We start from the raw sequence: 19,560 nt of genomic DNA on the forward strand, positions 1-19,560 counted from the left end.
AAATGAATGTCTATTTTTTCTATGCTCTCCTTAAGGGACAAGGGACAACATATTCATAACAAAATTGAGAACATTTCTATTAACCAAAAAAAATGAAATATGTAATGATTTATTTGATAATTTGCTTCATAAATTCAAACTATCTTTTTTTTTTTTTTTTGCGGTACGCGGGCCTCTCACTGCTGTGGCCTCTCCCATTGCGGAGCACAGGCTCTGGACGCGCAGGCCCAGCAGCCATGGCTCATGGGCCCAGCCGCTCCGCGGCATGTGGGATCCTCCCGGACTGGGGCGTGAACCCGTGTCCCCTACATCGGCAGGCGGACTCCCAACCACTGCGCCACCAGGGAAGCCCAATTCAAGCTATCTTTAGGTTAACAGTGAAACATTAGAATATGAATTTGGAATTGGATAATTATAGATAAAAATGAAAAATAATAAATTCACACCAACAGTTGAGTTTTTAAAATTATAAATGAAAAACAAAAACTATAATTCACAGTAAATAGTAGATATTTTTAAAGAGTATACAATGTGAATCTTTTGAATTGTATTTATACATCATTTTCCACTTAATTAGCTGTGAAAAAGAGACTGGTTACAACACAGGAAATGTGACTTGGAACCTATATCAACACATACTGTCCCACTGCCAGTTAAAGGAAATAGCAAGACAGTCCAAAAACTCCTATTGTGTTTAATTCTAGAGGAGAGAAAACATGTTCCAAACGCTGAAATGAATCAAAAGCAAAATAATTTAATTCTGCCTCATCAACAATATCTTGTTTACATTGAATAGCAAAGCTGTTCATTTTCTCTGATTTACTATTTCTGCACCTTGTGTGGTAGAAACAAGTTTTGGTTTTGCTTTGTTTTTAATAAACAGTGTGGAATTCAGGGACTTCCCTGGTGGCGCAGTGGTTAAGAATCCACGTGCCAATGCAGGGGACAAGGGTTTGAGCCCTGGTCCGGGAAGATCCCACATGCCGTGGAGTAACTAAGCTCCTGTGCGCCACAGCTATTGAGCCTGCGCTCTAGAGCCCGCGAGCCACAATTACTGACCCCGTGTGCCACAACTACTGAAGCCGGCGCGCCTAGAGCCCGTGCTCCGCAACCTCAGTGAGAAGCCCGCGCACCACAACAAAGAGTAGCCCCCACTTGCTGCAACTAGAGAAAGCCCGCACGCAGCAACGAAGACTCAGTGCAGCCAAAAATAAATAAATTTATAAACAAATTTATTATAAATGTATAAATAAATAAATTTATTTTGTGGAATTCAAAAGTCTACTTATTTGGTAAAAGCTGCTTTACCTATGGAGCGGTCCCCAGTGTTTCTGATGTCTAATACTAAAAACCTTTCCACATAAACAAACATCCTAATTTTAATTTCCTAGTAAATTTAAGCTTACTTGGGGCCAGGAAAGAGAAAAACTGTTTGTTTGCTGCACTGTCTCCCTTGGTGTGAGATTCAGGACTTGATGGTCTCTTGTTAAAATACACTTTCTCCTGGGTGAGTCACAGAAGAAAATCTCTTTCTAAATCCAACCAGCTACTTTGGAGATGGAAACAACAAGGCTTCCAGAAAATCTCAGGTGCTGACATTTTATTTAGAGTAGAAATAATGGTATAGACACACCTGCAAATATTAAAACAAATGAAACTGTGGAGAAAACACAGTTTAGCAGGCTATGCAATAAGTTTAAAAAAAATCATGTCATTGTCAGTCTTGTCTGTGACCTTGGATGAGTGACCAGGGGGTCACAAGAAGGGTAGAAAAGGGAGGACAGACAAGGCTGGAGATGAAAGAAGTTGTATCGACCAAGAGCCAATGGGAAATGACACAGGAGGTGATGGGTAGACTCCCAAGATCCTCGTCATCATCACGTTACCTGTCTGGTTGAATGAATAATCAAATGTAGGAAAACAGAGAAGTTTTCTGTAACTGGGCTTCAGTCACCTAAACAGAGACAATGATTTGGGAAGGCACTTCAGAAGTCTACATGGAGAAAATAATTAAATGATGAAAATACTAACCAAGGAGTAGCACGGAGTGATGAATAAAGAGCTCTGAGGGATACATATTCAGAAGAAATAGAGATAGGGGCTCTTTGCACCAACTGGTAAGAAAAGATTTTCATGGAGGAGACATGATTTCAGAGTTGCAAAACTTTTGGAAATATAATAATATACCAAGTAAAGCATAGGCCATGGCATAAGACAAAACATTCCAGCCCTGGCTATGCTACTCTTTGGATAACTAATTTAACCTTTCTAATCCCCAATGTCTTCATCTGTAACAGTGTTAGTACTCAACCTCATAGGGTTGTGATATAGATTAAATGAAAAGTCCAAAGTAAGGTTTTTAGCTAAGTGTCTTGCATATGACAATCACTCCATATATACTGTGTATTACAACTCAACAGGAGTTTATCCAGATCTGGGATAACACGAGAGAAAGACCTGGAGCTGGAAGAGGAATTACCACACCAGCTAAAGAGCCATCATGACCACCCGATAAGACATAAGAAATCAATTGTTCACGAAGCTACAATAAAGATAGTTCATATCTGTATGGCAGTGCAAAGTTGTTCAATGTGCTTCTAATGAGCACGTTAATCTTATTTGAAATTCATAACAACTCTACGAGGTAGGCAAGAGTGATCATATCAGGCCCATTTTAGAGATGAGCAGAGTGAGGCTCAAGAAGGCTGCTGGACTTGTAACTCATACAGTGAACGGCGGATCTGGGGCCAACCTCCCCCCCGCCAGCCCCTCCTGCCCCCAAGCCCCTACTCGCAGTTCTGCCTTCTCTCCGCTGTGCCTCGTTGGGCGTTTCAGCCCTAAGGCCCTGGAACAGCAGTGTTGAACACCGCCCTCATTACCGTGCTGTCCATCTACTGAGGAAAAAAGTCACCATAGCAACCAGAAAAAAATAAAGCAAAATGCTTTTCCATTTAATTTGAGACAAATCTGACAAATCTAATATGCTAACATCATCAGATATCAGCTGAACGGGAATAAAATAATGTCCTGAAGAGAATCATATGTTTTTCAGTTTTAATTAGTTAATCTTCATAAAACTTTTAGTGCTGGTGACTGATAATCTGTTTGATTCTACCTTCCTCCAAACTCGCAGCCATCAACTGAAAGGAAGCACTTACGTTATCAGCAGGAAGCACATTGATCTAGGGAACTCATAACGAGAAAGAGTTAAAAGTTGTTGCTTGGTGCTTTGTGACCGCCTGGAGGGGTGGGATAGGGAGGGTGGGAGGGAGGGAGACGCAAGAGGGAAGAGATATGGGAACATGTATATGTATAACTGATTCACTTTGTTATAAAGCAGAAACTAACACACCATTGTAAAGTAATTATACCCCAATAAAGATGTTAAAAAAAAAAAAGTTGTTACTAAACCTGCTTACTTGTGAAGATAACTTAAATCTTTTCCATATATAAGCAAATAAATAAAATTAATTAAAAAAAATAAATAAAATTAAATTAAATTAAAAAAAGAGCTTTGCTAACACTTTTTCTGGGTTTCTTTTTGTTTGATCTAAAACAAGCAACGAGTTATAAAATTCCAGAACAACAACAACAAAAAGCATAGTCTACGTATGTTCTATCCTCAAGGTTTAGGGTGGCTGTTGATTTTTTGTTTTGTTTTTTGGTTTTAATAAAAGCAAATTAGCAATGAAACGGCTAGATGGAATTAGAAGCCCAAAGTTTTAAAAGCACATTCTGTGTTTCTTGCAATTACAATTGCTCAAACCTCTTGACACTTGGCATTTTCCTGAAACTATGTTCCATAAACCAACAGCACTGGGAGGGCCTGCCCGCTTGGAAGTGACTCTGGGCCAAAGCCCCCTGAGGCTGGAGGAAAAGGAACAGAGAACGGACCCAAACAGGACATCCTCACAGCCTTATCCTCTAATTTTGGAGGGAAATGTCTGAGAGATCAGGGTAAATGTGAAAAAGAAGCTGAAAAGCCAAAGTATAGTAAAAGAATAAATTTTAAATAATAAATGACGATGCCTCATCAAAATGAATGATGTATATTTTAATAGTTTTTCTATAATGTAAAAATAAAAACCTTCTCTTCTGCAGGACCTTGAGAGGAGACTCACTGGTCTGTCCAATTCCCCTCTGACATGCAAAAGGGCAGCAGGCGAAGGGGGCAGGGTCCCGAGGAGGAGTTACCAGTAAGGACTCTTTTCATAGGAGTCAGGCATGGGGTGCTATAATGAGAAACGGTAACTAGGAGCTCAGAATTTGGGAAAGCCCGACCCAAAACAAGGTTCAACTATTTCCTGCGGTACACAGGCCTCACTTTTTTTTTTTAAATGGAATATAGTTGATTTACCATGTTGTATTAGTTTCAGGTGTGCAGCAAAGTGATTCAGTTACATATACATTTTTTTCTTCAGATTCTTTTCCCTTATAGGTCATTACTAAGTATCGAGTAGAGTTCCCTGTGCTATACAGTAGGTCCTTGTCGGTTATCTATTTTATATATAGTGGTGTGTCTATGTTAATCCCAAACTCCTGATTTATCCCCCCCCTTTCCCCTTTGGTAACCATAAGTTTGCTTTCTATGTCTGTGGGTCTATTTCTGTTTTGTATATAAGTTCATTTGTATCATTTTTTTTAGATTCCACATATAAGCAATATCATATGGTATTTGTCTTTGTCTGGCCTACTTCACTTAGTGTGATCATCTCTAGGTCCATCCATGTGGCTGAAAATGGCATTATTTCATTCTTTTTTATGGCTGAGTAATATTCCATTGCATATATGTACTACATCTTCTTTATCCGTTCATCTGTTGGTGGACATTTAGGTTGCTTCCATGCCTTGGCTATTGTAAATAGTGTTGCTATGAACATAGGGGTGCGTGTATCTTTTCAAATAATGTTTTTCTCTGAATATATGCCCAGGGGTCGGATTGCCTGATTTACCTATGAGACATGCAAATAATGTAATTAAAGCAATTTTGAACAGAAACTTTCAGGTTAGGTTGGAATGGAGGTGGAGACAGATACGAGCTCCTTAAAACGGACAAAGTTGTCTTATGGTGACCATGGCACGTATAAGAACCACAAAAGGTCAGCAATTCCTGGTTTGGTTTTACCAGTTAATCCCCCAACAGTCTAAAAGTGCGTGGCACAGTCCCGAGGTATAGGAGAAAGGCAAGTGATAGGTATCCCTCCCAAGAGAGGAGACTAAAGTCAGGTCAACACCCTCTCTGAAGACAAAGCCATGAGTGGGGCGCCCAAATTCACCTGATCTTAAGGATTTGCAGATTCATATTCTGGGGGATTTTGCGGGCTAGACTGATTCTGTGAGGACAGAGAGGGCACCAGCTGGAGCAATCAGGAGATTAAATCAGAGACGAAAACCAGGTAATGTAAAGGCCAAGGAATGGGAAATTCTCCAGAGGAAAAAGAAAGAAGACAAAGCAGGTAACTCCAGGAGAGGGGAAAGTTGTCAAAGCTGCAGAACCTCCTGTATTGGCTTGAATAGTGTCCCCCAGAAATCATGCCCGCCTGGAACCTGTGAACATGACCTTATTTGGAAATAGGGTCTTTGCAGATGTTATGAAGTTAAGATGAGGTCACACTGGATTAGAGGGGGCCGAAATTCAATATAATTGATGCCCTTCTAAGAAGTGAGAGGTTTGGGCACAGACACACAAAAGGAAGAGGGGCCATATGAAGACTGAGAAAGAGACTGAAGTTACACATGGACAAACCAAGGAAAGCCAAGGATGGCCAGCAACCAACAGGAGCTGGAAGTGGCGAGGAAGGATTCTTCTCTAGAGCCTTCGAAGGGATGGCTCTGCTGATACCTTGATTTTCGACTTTGAGACTCCAGAACTGTGAAAAAATAAATTTCTGTAGTTTTAAGCTGCCCAGTTGTGGTATTTTGTTACAGTAGGCCTAGGAAGTGGGGCTGAGGGTCCTCTCCTGGGTTATAGACCTCACATGGCAGAAGCGGCGAGGGGTCCCTCTGGGGCTCCCTTTATAAGGGCACTAATCCCAACCATGAGGGCTTTACACTCATGACCTGATCACCTCCCAGATGCCCCATTCCTAATACTATCACTTTAGGGGTTAGGTTTCAACACATGAATTTTGAGGGGACATAAACGTTCAGACTCAGCACAAAGTCTATTGTTGAGAAAGCTAGAGACAAACTTAAGCTCGGTATCACATTAGGAGAAGCCAACTCAAGGGTTTAGGGTGAGGGTTCAGAAAGTTTCATCTTCCATAGGGATTTCATCCCAGACCCAGACTTTGTGATAATCATTTTGTCTAAATGTATTCCATACAGTAATGGATACGGAGTAGAGCTATCTTTCAGTGGTAGGGACAAAAAAAAAAAAAAAGAGTGAAAGAATAAGGTCATAACATGCAGTTAATGACTTGGAAAATAGATATAAGGATGCAAGGAGCTCAAAAATCAATGCCAACCACAGTTATAAAATGACTTTTAAATTACCATGTAAGATGTCACATTAATATTCAAAATTAATATTTTCATAGCCATCAGACTCTCTGAGATGTTCTGAATCTGAATATTGAAGTGTTTCACCTTAGTATACCATTAAAAAGACATGAACCCAATGTACCCATATTTTAGGACTCTTTACATAATATAAATTTTAATTTCCTTTATATGAAAGTTTAAAAATCTTTCCTTTTGACCCAAACAAGTATAGTTGATCTTGGCATCTTTTCATTTTGATTAACTATATCCTTTTTCATCTAATCTACTCATTCCAACCAAGTTGAAAAATGGTTTCCCAGTAGAAATTCTTTGCTTACAATTCAGGAGAAATCAATCAATCATTCTCTCTCTCTTATACATTTTTGTAATTATTGAAGGTTTCTGAACAAAATATATAAAAACATCTTCCAAGGAAATGAAATGAGACCAAGGCAGCTGGACTAATTTCCCCTAAAGTAAGTAGTCATGCATAAGACTACCAAGAGCTACTTCATGAAATCCCCCAAACAGGCAAAGACAGAGGAAACATGTTCTCTTTATGTGATTTCCAAGTTCAACACTCATACTAAGTATTCATTCAAATCCGGCTTTGTTTCTATTTATTTCATTTATTTTTTTGGGCATGCTGCACAGCTTGTAGGATCTTAGTTCCCCGACCAGGGATTGAACCCGGGCCTTTGGCAGTAAAAGGGCCGAGTTCTAACCACTGGACTGCCAGGGAAGTCCCTCTTTCCATTTAATTATTTTGGTACACAGTGTGTTTGCAGGGAGAGAAGCTCACCGCCTCCCCACAGGGCTCTGCGTCACCCACCCTCACCCACCCCCATTCCTCCTCTCACCCCCCCCAACCCCCAGCCTTTCTTCCACAGAAAGGTTGCCCCTGATGGACCAATGGACAAGTGTAGGCAGCACCATGCCAACGGTCGTGGTGTCCTCTGACCCTCCAAGCTCTGTCCGAGCCTGAGCCATGAGACGATGTTCTGTGATGACGATAGGAAGGGTGCTGGTCCCTCACAGGACACATGCCTCGGGCGTCCAGTCAGCCCACGTCCCCTCTGACTGGGGTCCTGAATTAACCAAACCCTCAAGCGCTCCACCCTCGTCCAACCAATCTATTATGGGGTAGCTATCCTTCGCTTTAATAGCAGTTCTCTTGTAAGCTCTTTTGCATAACTAAGCCATGGTAACAGATTAGATGATCTCTGTGGTCTATCCCAGCTCAAACTGTATGATTACAGCAACCATATGTAGCCACTCCAGAGAAAGAACACTTTACGAATGAGGAATAAAGCAGATACTGTGTTGAAGGACAGACAAGCAAACTCAGCTATTTTGAACTAGTTGTTGGCTAAGTACTGCGCTTCACCCTCATCATTGCTATGGATGAAGGAGCTGTGCAATTCAGCGGGGAGACCTTGGAACTGGAACATTATTTACTTGGGAAAGACAGCACACGTTCTTTCAAAAACAGCCATTATCCTCAGTGGGAATTTAGCTGCAAAATTACCTGCTATAAGCTCTGACCTTCTCTGCGTTGCAATATCATCTCATCTTTTTTGCAATGAAAAATTGTGGGGAAAAATCATTTGCTTGTAGGCAGAGTGCAGCTGTGTAAACACTTGGGAGTTCGACACCACACACTTGGTTGTGTGTCCTCATTCCCTCTTTGAGTTTGGGGAAGTTACTTGACTTCTCTGACTCCTCCCTCAGTTTTCTTACCCATAATATGTGGACGACGATGCTGATTTCAGAGTATTATTAGGAGAAGACAAGAGATCGTATTTTTAAAATGCTGGCCAAAGGCCCAGCACATGGCAGAAAGATAACACCAACTTTTCCAAAATTATAATATCAACATTTTAAATAATTACTTGGTCCAGTAGTAATAAATGAGGTGTCAATTAAGTCAGTGCACCAAGCATTTAAATCATATTTTCGTTCGCTCTTAACATGGTCACGTGGTTTTATTTTTATCACCATTAACGTCTTAAAATAAATGTAAAATTGCATTTAGGTAGTATTGATAAATCTGTATTATTTAGCCTATGAGTAGTCTGAAAGTATAACTAGAAGGAGAAAAAAATCAGGGATAAGGTATATCAATGTCATCACTTATACAGAGAACACAGAATTAGGTTAAATTAGGTTAGATTAAATTACTAGAATGTAATTACTATCTTATACCAGAGATTCATTCTTGGTTTTGTGAGTCAAGGCCACGGAAGGCTGGCTTTAGTTTCTCTGAATATCCAGCGGCATATCCAAAAAAACAAGTCCTCGGATACATAATGTCAGAGATAAGTACGGCATTATTTAAGTAAACGCTCAAAAAGAGAAATCTCTGGGGACAAAAATTATGTTCTACACTGAACATCGTGTTTATTCTGTGTTGGTTTAGTCATTTGGGGCTAAATTTGAAACTGTGGAAAAAAATACGTGGTTTCTTTTTGCACTTTGTACAGAAAAGTGTGGAATCCCCTGGAAAGTATGTGCAATATCTATCAGGGGTGTTGTTGCTAAGGAACCAGAACACAAACAGAAGGTTCGAGAAAGCCCTTCTTTTTGGCCCAAGTCTCAAGGACTATTACAAATTGTGCAATATATGATTTGGGAAGGTCATGGTTGTTTGAGGGTTACTTTTTTCTTTTCACAACTGTTTGAAAGAGTAGCAATGGAAATAGAGCTCAACCTCTGCAAACGGTAGTGACGTGGGAATTGGGATGCCAGACTCCTAAAAGGTTGCCACTGGATACGAGACTCAGAGCCAACATTACATGAAGGTCAACTCTGTGTGTGTGTATTTTCCTTTGTCGTCAAGGAGGCAAATAATGTCAGAATTTAGCTTTTCCGCTCATAGTGAAATGTCTGCCTAGGTTTAATGCTGCCTCTGGTTACTAGGACCTTGCTGGAAAAATTGTGAAACCAAGGCGAAAAGAACTGCAGGATTTTCTTAGTACGTGATCATCCCACTTTTACAAATTTATAAACAGATTTTTTTTTTTTACATTAGCATCATCCATTAAGAACTTTTTTCCAATAAAGATGTTAAGTGAGAACTCGCCATACATAAAAATCAGACACAGTATCATAATACAGCAATCTGTGCTTTGGTTCTCCACAAAGACTGTACTCGCTTTCAGTCTCCAGGCTTAAACGTTCTCTGAGAGTAACACAAAGGTGAAAGTCCAAAATATCAAATAGGCTGAAGTGGCCAGAATAAATAGGACGGGATAGAGCATGTATACATGTGAGAGAAAGCCTAATTAGCAGTTAGGGAAGTAACTTTTAAATTAGACAGAACTAATGTTTCTTAAAAGCTTCTCTTTTACTGAAATTCTGACCCACACTGAACAAGATTTCTTTATCTCATATCACACAACATCATAAAACAATCACAGGAGTCTGTTTTCCCCCATCTGTCTTTACCAAGAGCCTGCTTACAGATTTACTGAACAAAGGGCACATTCTTGATCGCAGCTGAAGTTACCTTACAGGCAGAGTGGGAGAGGTGTTTTACCACTTCTTTCTCTGTGACCTTCTATCACTGCCCAGCAGGAAGTGACACTAGGAGAGAGAAAGGTCTCTGCCTGATTGAGGACCAGACTGCGTGATTCACACCCTGGCCTCATGAGCCTGCCGCAGAGTCTCTGCTGACCACAATTCAAAAGCCACTTTCCTGGGGCTTCCCTGGTGGCACAGTGGTTGAGAGTCCGCCTGCCTATGCAGGGGACGCGGGTTCGTGCCCCGGTCCGGGAAGATCCCACGTGCCGCGGAGCGGCTGGGCCCGTGAGCCATGGCCGCTGAGCCTGCGCGTCCGGAGCCTGTGCTCCGCAACGGGAGAGGCCACAGCAGTGAGAGGCCCGCGTACCGCAAAAAAAAATAAAAATAAAAATAAAAAATAAAATAAATCACTTTCCTGGCGAGCGCCTCCAGGTTCCCGTGAATGTTTGCATGGTGAGGAGCAGGGCTCGGGACAGACACGGGAAATAAAAGCCAAGTTCTCGCGATGGCTCCCATCAACTGGTCTTCGACAACTTGTCCTGCCTTACCTTCTATCCTCCTTTTAGCTCCGTATTTCTCAATCGTGTTCATTATTGCCCTTCTAAGGAGGCTTTTTAGATATTTTTTCCCGATTGCTCAAATAATTTAATATCACAGATATAATATATATCTGCCGTGTACTCTCTGTATGAGTGCTTTATACATGAAGCATAAAATATTTTCACCCTCCCAAGAAGCAATTCTCACCCCCTTGGTGTGGGCGCTGGGAGCGTGTGCTTTAGCCGAAATACTTACGGTTGAAAGCCTTTGCCATAATCAACCCAAGCCTCCCTGCTTCTACTTAGAAATGCCTCCCTCTCCCAGAGATTTGACTGATTCTTATTTATTCTTTAAAACTCGGCTCAAGTATCAAATCGGCCTGGAGGGCCTCTCAAAGTCCCTGCGGCCAGCCTAGGTCTCCTCCCCGGCCCCCCAGCATCACGGATCATGGATTCTGCCCTTGCTTTGTCTGTCTCCGCTACTACTGACCAACTCCCTGAAGTCAAGGATGCTGTCTCCTTCTTCTCTGTTATGGGCTGAATTGTGTCTCCCCCAAAATTAACACACTGAAGCCCTAACCTCCAGTACCTCAGAATGTGACTGCATTCGGACATTGGGCTACTACGGCAGGGATGAAGCCAGAATAAGGCTTCTAGAATGGACCCTAGTCCAATCCGACTGGCCTCCTTATATGAATAGCAAATTTGGACACACAGAGCCATCAGTAGGTTCACACAGACAAAGCCACGTAAGGACACAGCGAGAAGGCTGCAGTCTGCAAGCCAAACAGAGGGGCCTCAGGAGAAACCAAACCTGCTGACACCTGATCTTGGACTTCCAGCCTCCAGAACTGTGAGAAATAAACTTCTGATGTTTAAGCTACTCAAGCTGGTATTCTGTTATGGCAGCCTGAGAAAACAAATACATTCTCTACATTTCATAAACGCCAAGCCCAGAACCCGGTCATGAATAAATATATTCTGGTTGGTTGGTTGAATGAATGACTGAATGAAAACATGTCCTCAATACATATCACAGAGGCCCCAAGTAATCACTAACACAAGATGCAGAACCACAAACTGTTCTTTGAATTACAAAAGATAAAACCTTTGTCCTCAAAGGGTGAGCCTCCCAGAAACCCCAGCACAGATACTCTAAATCACAAAAGGAATAAAAAACGACAAATTAGATGGAATTCCCCTGAAAGACCAACAATAGCAAAGACTACTGAAATGCCCATGTGAGGAGGGAAAGAACTGAGGGAAGGTTTACGAGAAATGTTGCTGACCTCAAGGAGGTTCTTTGCCAGGGCTCTCAAAATGCATCTTTTAGAAGCGCTTTGATACCGTGCTGCGTCTCCACAGGTGGTCAAGAAAGCGCTGGCTCATGTTCAAACCAAGCCAGCCATGCAGGATCCGGATACAGTTTTTATAAACCCCGAGCTGATCTCTGAAAAACCCTCAAGGCTTGAGAAATCTCGTTAATAGCTGAAAAGATGAGAAAATGGAACCAGCCCCCATTCAAGAGGCTGATGTCATCTATCTCCCCAGAGAAAAGGCCACTCTCTCCTTTGTGAAAGCCCAGGGTGACATCACCCCCTGATCCATGCACTTCGCCCTTCCTCTGCTGTTCCCAGTTCAGGGGTTTTCTCCCTTTGCAAATGTCACCCTTTCACTCACAAAGCTCCTTGACCTTGCTTTTTGCCGGATTCCACTGCCAAGTGAAAGAGGGCCCCTGGGAGGCGTGATCAGAAGAGGCGAGGGCTTTGTGCAGCTGGCCGGGAGGCCCTATTCACGCAGCTCGCAGAAAGTTCTATATTCCCTTCAGCAACCCAGATGCAGGTCCCCGAGGCCAGGCCAAATGCAGCCCCCAGACAATGCTGTCAGTGCTGAATACCGCACACCGTTTAGCCAGACAGGGCAACTGTGGCCATTTCTTCCTTTGCAGAGTGGGATTCTCTTTGATGCTTTGCATAAAGGCGACGCAGTGTGGTTAATCTCACACCCGCAACACAACTCTAAAGAAGTACCCACAAAGAAAGCCCGACTGTAGGTCCATTTTCTCAAAGCAAATAGAAGATCTGTGTGGGCGACTGAGAGGCACGTTTTGTGAGCGGGTTTATTTATTAATTGGCCTCACGAACGAAGCACGTGGGGAGCCTCTTCGGCAGCAACGGTCAGGAAATGATGCCACTGCAGACTCTGAACTTGCAACGAAGAGGCTTTTGGACTTCTCACTGCATAGTTTGGAAGAGACTGGGAGGGGAAAGAGGGTCTGAAAGGAGATTTGATTCTAGTGAAAAGAGGCTCAGAGTTTAAAGGCACTTTCTCTGGCCCGTGCGGAAGAGCAGCTTCCCGGCCAGTGTCAGCCTGGGTGTCCCGGCCCAGCGCTGGAGCCTGACTCTGAGATGCGGATCTGAAGAGGCTGCGCTCAGATGACGTTTCTGAATTACCTGCACAGACACACATGCGTGTGCACACAGGCACATTCAGGAATATCTCTCTTTAATTTAAAACTGAGACTAATTTTTAAGTGTATTCTGGACCTTGTATCTGTTTAATATTTAGTTATGAATATTATTATGAATATTACTTATTGAATATTTTGTATTCAGATCCCACAACATGCCACGTTGCTTCAGTGCTTCCAGATGCCACTCAAAACTCATTTCTCTGTAAGTCAAAGACAAATGTTGTGTAATATTGCTTATACGTGGAATCTAAAAAACACAACAAATTAGTGACTATAACCAAAAAAGAACAGATTCACAGATAGAGAGAACTAACTACCGGTTACCAGTGGGGAGGGGGGAGGGGCAGTATAGGGGTGGGAGTGGAAGGTACAAACTATTGGGTGTAGCACAGGCTCAAGGATGTGTTGTACAACACAGGGAAGACAGCCAATATTTTGTAATAACTGTACATGGAAAGTAAACTTTAAAATTGTATAAAAATAAATTTTTAAATGACGAAAAAAAAAGGAACTGAAAACCAACATTTTATTTCAAGTAAACATGTTTTTTTGGTATGCACATGTGATACTTCAAGGTCATAAATGCTTCAAAGCTCAAGTCCAGATAATCTCCCAAATAAAGATGCATAAAAAGAAGAAAAAACTTACAGTTCTCTGAAATCTGAAGGGTTTACGGGAAAGAGAGGGTATGAGCCCATCCCTGCCCGAGCCCCTAACAGTGAGAGACCCAAAGGCCACTGCTTCGCTCTCTGGACCCTCCTGCTGGACCTGTGACACTGGACTCCAGCCGCCCTGGCCGTGTGGATCCCCACGCGCACCATGCCCCCTCCCACCACAGGGTCTTTCTTCTACGAGGAACCCTTTTCCTTCTCCTATTTGCCTCCTTAGCTCCTGCTTATTCTTCGATTTTAGTTCAAAAGTTGCACCCTCACGCAGGACTGCCCTGGCCTCCTGTGCAGGTTGAATCCCCTTTTGTATGCTCCTGTGACATCATCACACCACTAATTTCATGCCTATTTATGTGCCCCTTGGCTGGATGGCTCCTTCCCCCAGTCGCCTGTGAGCTCCCAGAGTGTAGGAACCAGGCCTGGGGCAGGAGTCACACACTAACAGTTCCTTAGTATCTCTGGAAGGAACACAGGGATGACTAGAAATCAGATTTATGTCTTCAGGTTACCAACAACAGGTGAGAAGTGAGGGAACCTCTTCCATTGGAGGCCTCCTCCCTGACCCTTCTCTTTTCTGTCGGCCCCTCTTCTCAGCTGTCTCGAGTTACAGACGTAGTTCAGACGCTGAGTATAAACTCAGCATTGCGTGGCTATAGTATATGACAGTTAATTTTGCACAGATCTAGACCACTAACAGTCTCCCTCCAGAAGGTTCTTCCCAAGCATAATTTACATCTAGTGGCACAGAGTTAAAAAAAAAATTTATTCAGTTCTGGTCCTATCTGGCAAAATTTTGTTGCACAACTCTGGTTCCAAGCTTAGCAAGTTTTCAGCAATTGGGGGTAAGTTTTGAAATAGTAAACAGGTTACGAGAATAGACAGAGGATGTCTTTGACTCTCCCAAATGAAAACAGATTCCAAATGGGACTGGAAGAAAAAAATTTTCCCAACCAAAACTCAAAGCCGTGCCTAGTGTGTTGGCTGGAGAAACCCAGTCGTCCAGGGTAGCCAATAATGACCATGAAGTCCTTAGTGTGGCCTTGGACTAGTACGGCTACAACGGCCTGGAGGGGAGAGGAAGCAGCGCACTGAGGAGAAAGATATCACCAGCAAAATAAATCGCTTCTCCTAAAATGCTCCGTCCTAGCGGCATGGCAGAATTACTTAGGGAGCTTTTCAAAATTAGCAGTAGTCAAGGTCCCACCGCAGACCAATGGAATCCTATCTCCTGGGTTGGAACCCAGGCACCGGTACTTGTGAAAACTCCCAGGCAATTCCTGCGTGTATCTCGGGCTGAGGACCGTGCCCCTAGGCCCCGAGCCTCGGTCTCCTGGTTGGCATTTCTTACTTTCCACTCTGTGGCTCAGTGTCAGTAGGATAAGGGCTGGGGCCCCAGTGAGAAAGAACCTCACCGCTTCAGAGTTTAGAGAAGAGAAAGCTCTCCGAGTGTGGTCTACAGAGACCCGCCAACGGCATCACCTGGGAGCTTTTCAGAAATGCAGATCCATGGGCCTTACCTTAGCCCTCACATCAGGATCTGCATCCTAACAAGATCCCCAGTGACGCATATCCACGTGGAAGCTTGAGAAACACGGTTCTGGAAAATACCCTTTGCCCTTCAGAATCTGGGCCATGTCCCAAGATTTTCCTGTTTCTTCTAGGTCTTTCCACACTGTCTGCAGTTCCCTCAGAGTCAGGCTATTTCTGAATCACACAATACCAGAGACGGGCTGTATTACAGAGACGACTCAATCCAGCTCCTTCATTTCATAGATCAATAAATTGACATTCCAAGGTTAAATCTACCTATTTGATGAAAAGGACAATCCCGAACCTCCACAAGCTTAATTATCAAAGCTCGTGCACTTTGGGAATTTATAATCTGTATTTCAAGTTATAAGTAGCTGTGGATTACCACTGAATATTTTTAAATACTGAAAAACCCTATACGTATATTTTAACGAAATATACTCAGGCTCCAGTTCATAATAATAGAACGCTGCACATTCTCAAGTGTATGATAGGGTTCTTCAGTTGTGTAAAGCGCTGCAATGCATATAATACCTGTACCATGACGTTAAAAACCCTCAACACACATTCACGTATGCTCACCCTGGGCTCGCCCCTGATTGTGACAGCAGGACCACCGTTCAGAATGCCTGTGTGTGATTCCAGGTGTAACACGGCAGCTCCGCTCCTCTTTCAAGCTGACTGAATCATAGTAGTGAGCCCTAAGCTCCTGGCCTAGAACTGCTTGTGCAATATTCACGAGGACTATACTTTTCAGGTCTCGATCACTCTAGGAGAGTGGTCCTCAACTGTACTCGCCAGGGAGACTAGTTAAGACACAGATTATTGGGCTTCCCTTCAGAGTTTGCCATTCCATAGTTCTGGGATGGGGCCTGAGAATTTGCATTTCTCACAAATTCTACTGCTGCTTTGGGGGACCAGGGTTTGAGAAGCACTGCCTGCGGTCCTCTGCCTTTCGACTGACCCACATGAGGTCAGTCTAGAAGTTTCAGAACTTGCGCTTAAAACGAATTTTCATCCTCAGAGGAGTGGTGATCCCTACCTGTTTTTGGAACCACCAGGTCGTAGGCAGGCTTTCATCTGCCCCTACTCGTTTGGCAGATGTGACCCCTGTCCTTGGCTTACGGCATCACTGGCTCAAGCTTTCTGCTCGGGTCCCCCTCACAGCCCAGTCCTCTCCCTCCCCCTTCTCTCTCTGATCGACCCTCCTTCCTTCCCTTCTATCCCCGTCACTCCTTCTCTGCTCAGTGTCAGGGTGAGTCTTAAATCTCATTCTGTTCCACTCCCCCGAGAGACTCCATCGCACCCTGTGACCTGCTTGCCACACCCAGGCACAGGCCTTCCCCCCTAGAAACTTCCTTCTGCTTCCTCCTTTCTCGTAAGCAATTTACGGCTGCACCTCCTGAAGCAGTTACCCAAATCCTGTCCACGTGGACTTCACTTCTGGTCTTAACTCCAACAGGATTCAACTCTCCAAGGGCCACCAACGTCTGAGAAAACTTTTTGAGGCTGGGCACTAGATTGCCACGCAGGTTCTGAGGCAGGAGATAGATGGGCCCCAGGCTGAGCAGCTGGAAGCTGTCCCTTGTGGACAGACGCTCCATGATAAAGAGAATGGAAGGAGCAAGGAGGAGCTGAGCCCTGCTTGGAGAGAAGATAGAGAGACCATATATTCCCCATTCTTTTTTTTTGCGGTACGCGGGCCTCTCACTGCTGTGGCCTCTCCCGTTGCGGAGCACAGGCTCCGGACGCACAGGCTCAGCGGCCATGGCTCACGGGCCCAGCCGCTCCGCGGCATGTGGGATCTTCCCGGACCGGGGCACGAACCCGTGTCCCCTGCACCGGCAGGCGGACTCTCAACCACTGCGCCACCAGGGAAGCCCTATTTCCCATTCTTGAGGTCAAGGAGACCTCGCAAACTACACATGCACAGAAAGGGTCCTCAGGACTCGGAGAAGGGAGGGGGCACCAGACCATAATATGTTCAGACCATAATATGTCAACTTCCCAGAGACCCTTGAGCTGAAATCCACCTTTGCTAAGAAGTGCAGGCGCACACAGGGGAGGGCCCCGAGTCAGACCAAATACGGACTCAGAGCCAGACAGAGCAAGATGATTGGCCAGAGGAGACCCGGAAGAACTGCCCCATATAAGTGATTTAAACGACCCCAGAGGCACAGCTCTCTCTCTCAACCTAAGCCCACCCGTGCTTTCTCCACACGTATTCCTCTCCTAATAAACACTTTAACTGCTTCACTGTTTTCCACCTCTTTGTTAAAATTCTTTTTACAAAGCAGACGAGAGCCGGGGCAGCACCGCGGCCTGGGTTCAATCCCTAGTCGAGGAACTGAGATCCCGCTTCAAGTTGCCACAGCCATGGGCACCCCACAGCCACCGAAGATCAGTTCCACTATTCGTGAATGGTACTGTTTCCAAATATAGAATTGCAAAGGGAACGGTTCTTGGTCAAATAGCAACTACCAAATACAACTGAGATCAGCAGAGGGCTTACCTTGGATGAACCACTGCATCTGGAATCCTTTCTCATGGTAACCGACCCCGTCGGTATAAAACAGCACTTGAAGCTTGGAGCCCGTGGTGCTCCCTGAAGGTGGAATGTCTGCTCCACAATAGCGCCCCATGCGCCGTGGGCCATCATACAGCTGCAATCAGAGAGAGACCTCCCAGTGTGAAAACCTACAAGGCTTGTCAGATGGAAAAAGCAAAGTCCACTCGTGCAGCAAAAGCTGTTCCTTGCTTCAAAAGTTACGGGTAAATCTACTGAGGTGGGTTGAGTGCAGGAATTAAAAATAGATAATTATATACAGAGAGGTCCCTCCAAATTATTGGTTGGCCAAAAAGTTCACTTTGGCCAACCCAATATAATCCAGGCACAGAAGAAGGAAATGCTGGGCCAGGGGAGATGGGTTCACATATGAATCACACGTGAGAGATGTTCAGTGAATAACAGTATTGTAACTGTAAGCTATAAATTTTTAAAATAAATACTATCTATAAACAATTAGACATTTTGGAAAACTCTGAAAGGAAGATACAAAAATTAATCCCACTGAAGAGAACCACAGTTAATATTTTGTTAATACCAGAAGCTTCTCTTATCAACATTTTTTTCATTTGTTTGTATACGTACATATACACATATGTGTGCAGGGGAATATGTGTGTGTATCAAGTTGGGCTACACATTTAATGGTGTTCCCTGCTTTTCACTAAATAGTCTATGTAAACATTTTTAATAGTGGCACAAAATACTACGAATATGCTGTATTTTTTTTTTTATAAATTTATTTATTTATTTTTATTTTTGGCTGTGTTGGGTGTTCGTTTCTGTGTGAGGGCTTTCTCTGGTTGTGGCGAGTGGGGGCCACTCTTCATTGCAGTGTGCAGGCCTCTCACTGTCGTAGCCTCTCTTGTTGTGGAGCACAGGCTGCAGACGCGCAGGCTCAGTAGTTGTGGCCCACGGGCCCAGTTGCTCTATGTGGGATCTTCCCAGACCAGGGCTCGAACCCATGTCCCCTGCATTGGCAGGCAGATTCTCAACTGCTGCGCCACCAGGGAAGCCCTCTGTTCCGAATATGCTGTATTTACATTATAATTCTACTGTTGTTCACTTAGGATATTTCCAGTCTGGGGGCCAATAAATATAAGTCTTTGCCTGATAGTTTAAATTTCTCTTAGGAAAGATTCCTATAAAGGGAATGAATTAAAGACCATGATCTTTCATGGCTCTGGATATATATTTTTAAACTTCTTACCAGAAAGTTTATACCAATTTATTCTCTCACCAGCAGTTTATGGAAATATTTTATGACTGCCATTATTTTAAAAACTGGGGCTAATAGTGAAAATTTGTTTTCTTTTTGTAATTGTCTTAAGTTGTTACTTTGGGGTTGAAGTTTCTTTCATGTTTACTGGGCATTTCTTTTTCTTTTCTTGCAACTTTTCTGCTGAGGTCTTTGCCCATTTCCCGACTGAGGTACTTATACATCCTGTTGGGTACCTTTTATCTGCCTAATTTCATCAGATACATATCTCCAAACTAAAAAAATAAACACCTTTGCCGTATCTCTTCAATTGGTAAAAATAATGATAATCCAAAAGGATTGGCTTCCTCATGACTCAGGCCACTACATTTTCTTTTAATCCCCAAATGTCCACATTAAATGCTTTGTTCCAGTTACCCTTGGGATGAGCTGCCCACTGTAAAAAAATGGAAAATGTCTGATCATGCACTTCCTTTATTATTCTCTTGGCGAGTACACACGTGTGAGTGTATGTGCTTGTGTGTATCTGTATGTAAATGTATCATCCGGATTCAGTAAATT

General features: G+C 43.4%; 1 protein-coding gene across 1 annotated transcript in view; it reads right to left on the bottom strand.

The window, feature by feature from the left end:
- The window catches only part of CUBN (cubilin), a 265,343-nt gene that overhangs the window by 158,379 nt on the left and 87,404 nt on the right, over nt 1–19,560 (bottom strand). The window contains exon 28 of the mRNA XM_060162639.1: nt 17,728–17,878. Coding sequence (XP_060018622.1) covers nt 17,728–17,878 — 151 coding nt within the window. The remainder of the gene's footprint in view (nt 1–17,727; nt 17,879–19,560) is intronic.

Source organism: Lagenorhynchus albirostris, chromosome 1, assembly GCF_949774975.1.
Source record: "Lagenorhynchus albirostris chromosome 1, mLagAlb1.1, whole genome shotgun sequence".
Lineage (NCBI taxonomy): Eukaryota > Metazoa > Chordata > Mammalia > Artiodactyla > Delphinidae > Lagenorhynchus > Lagenorhynchus albirostris.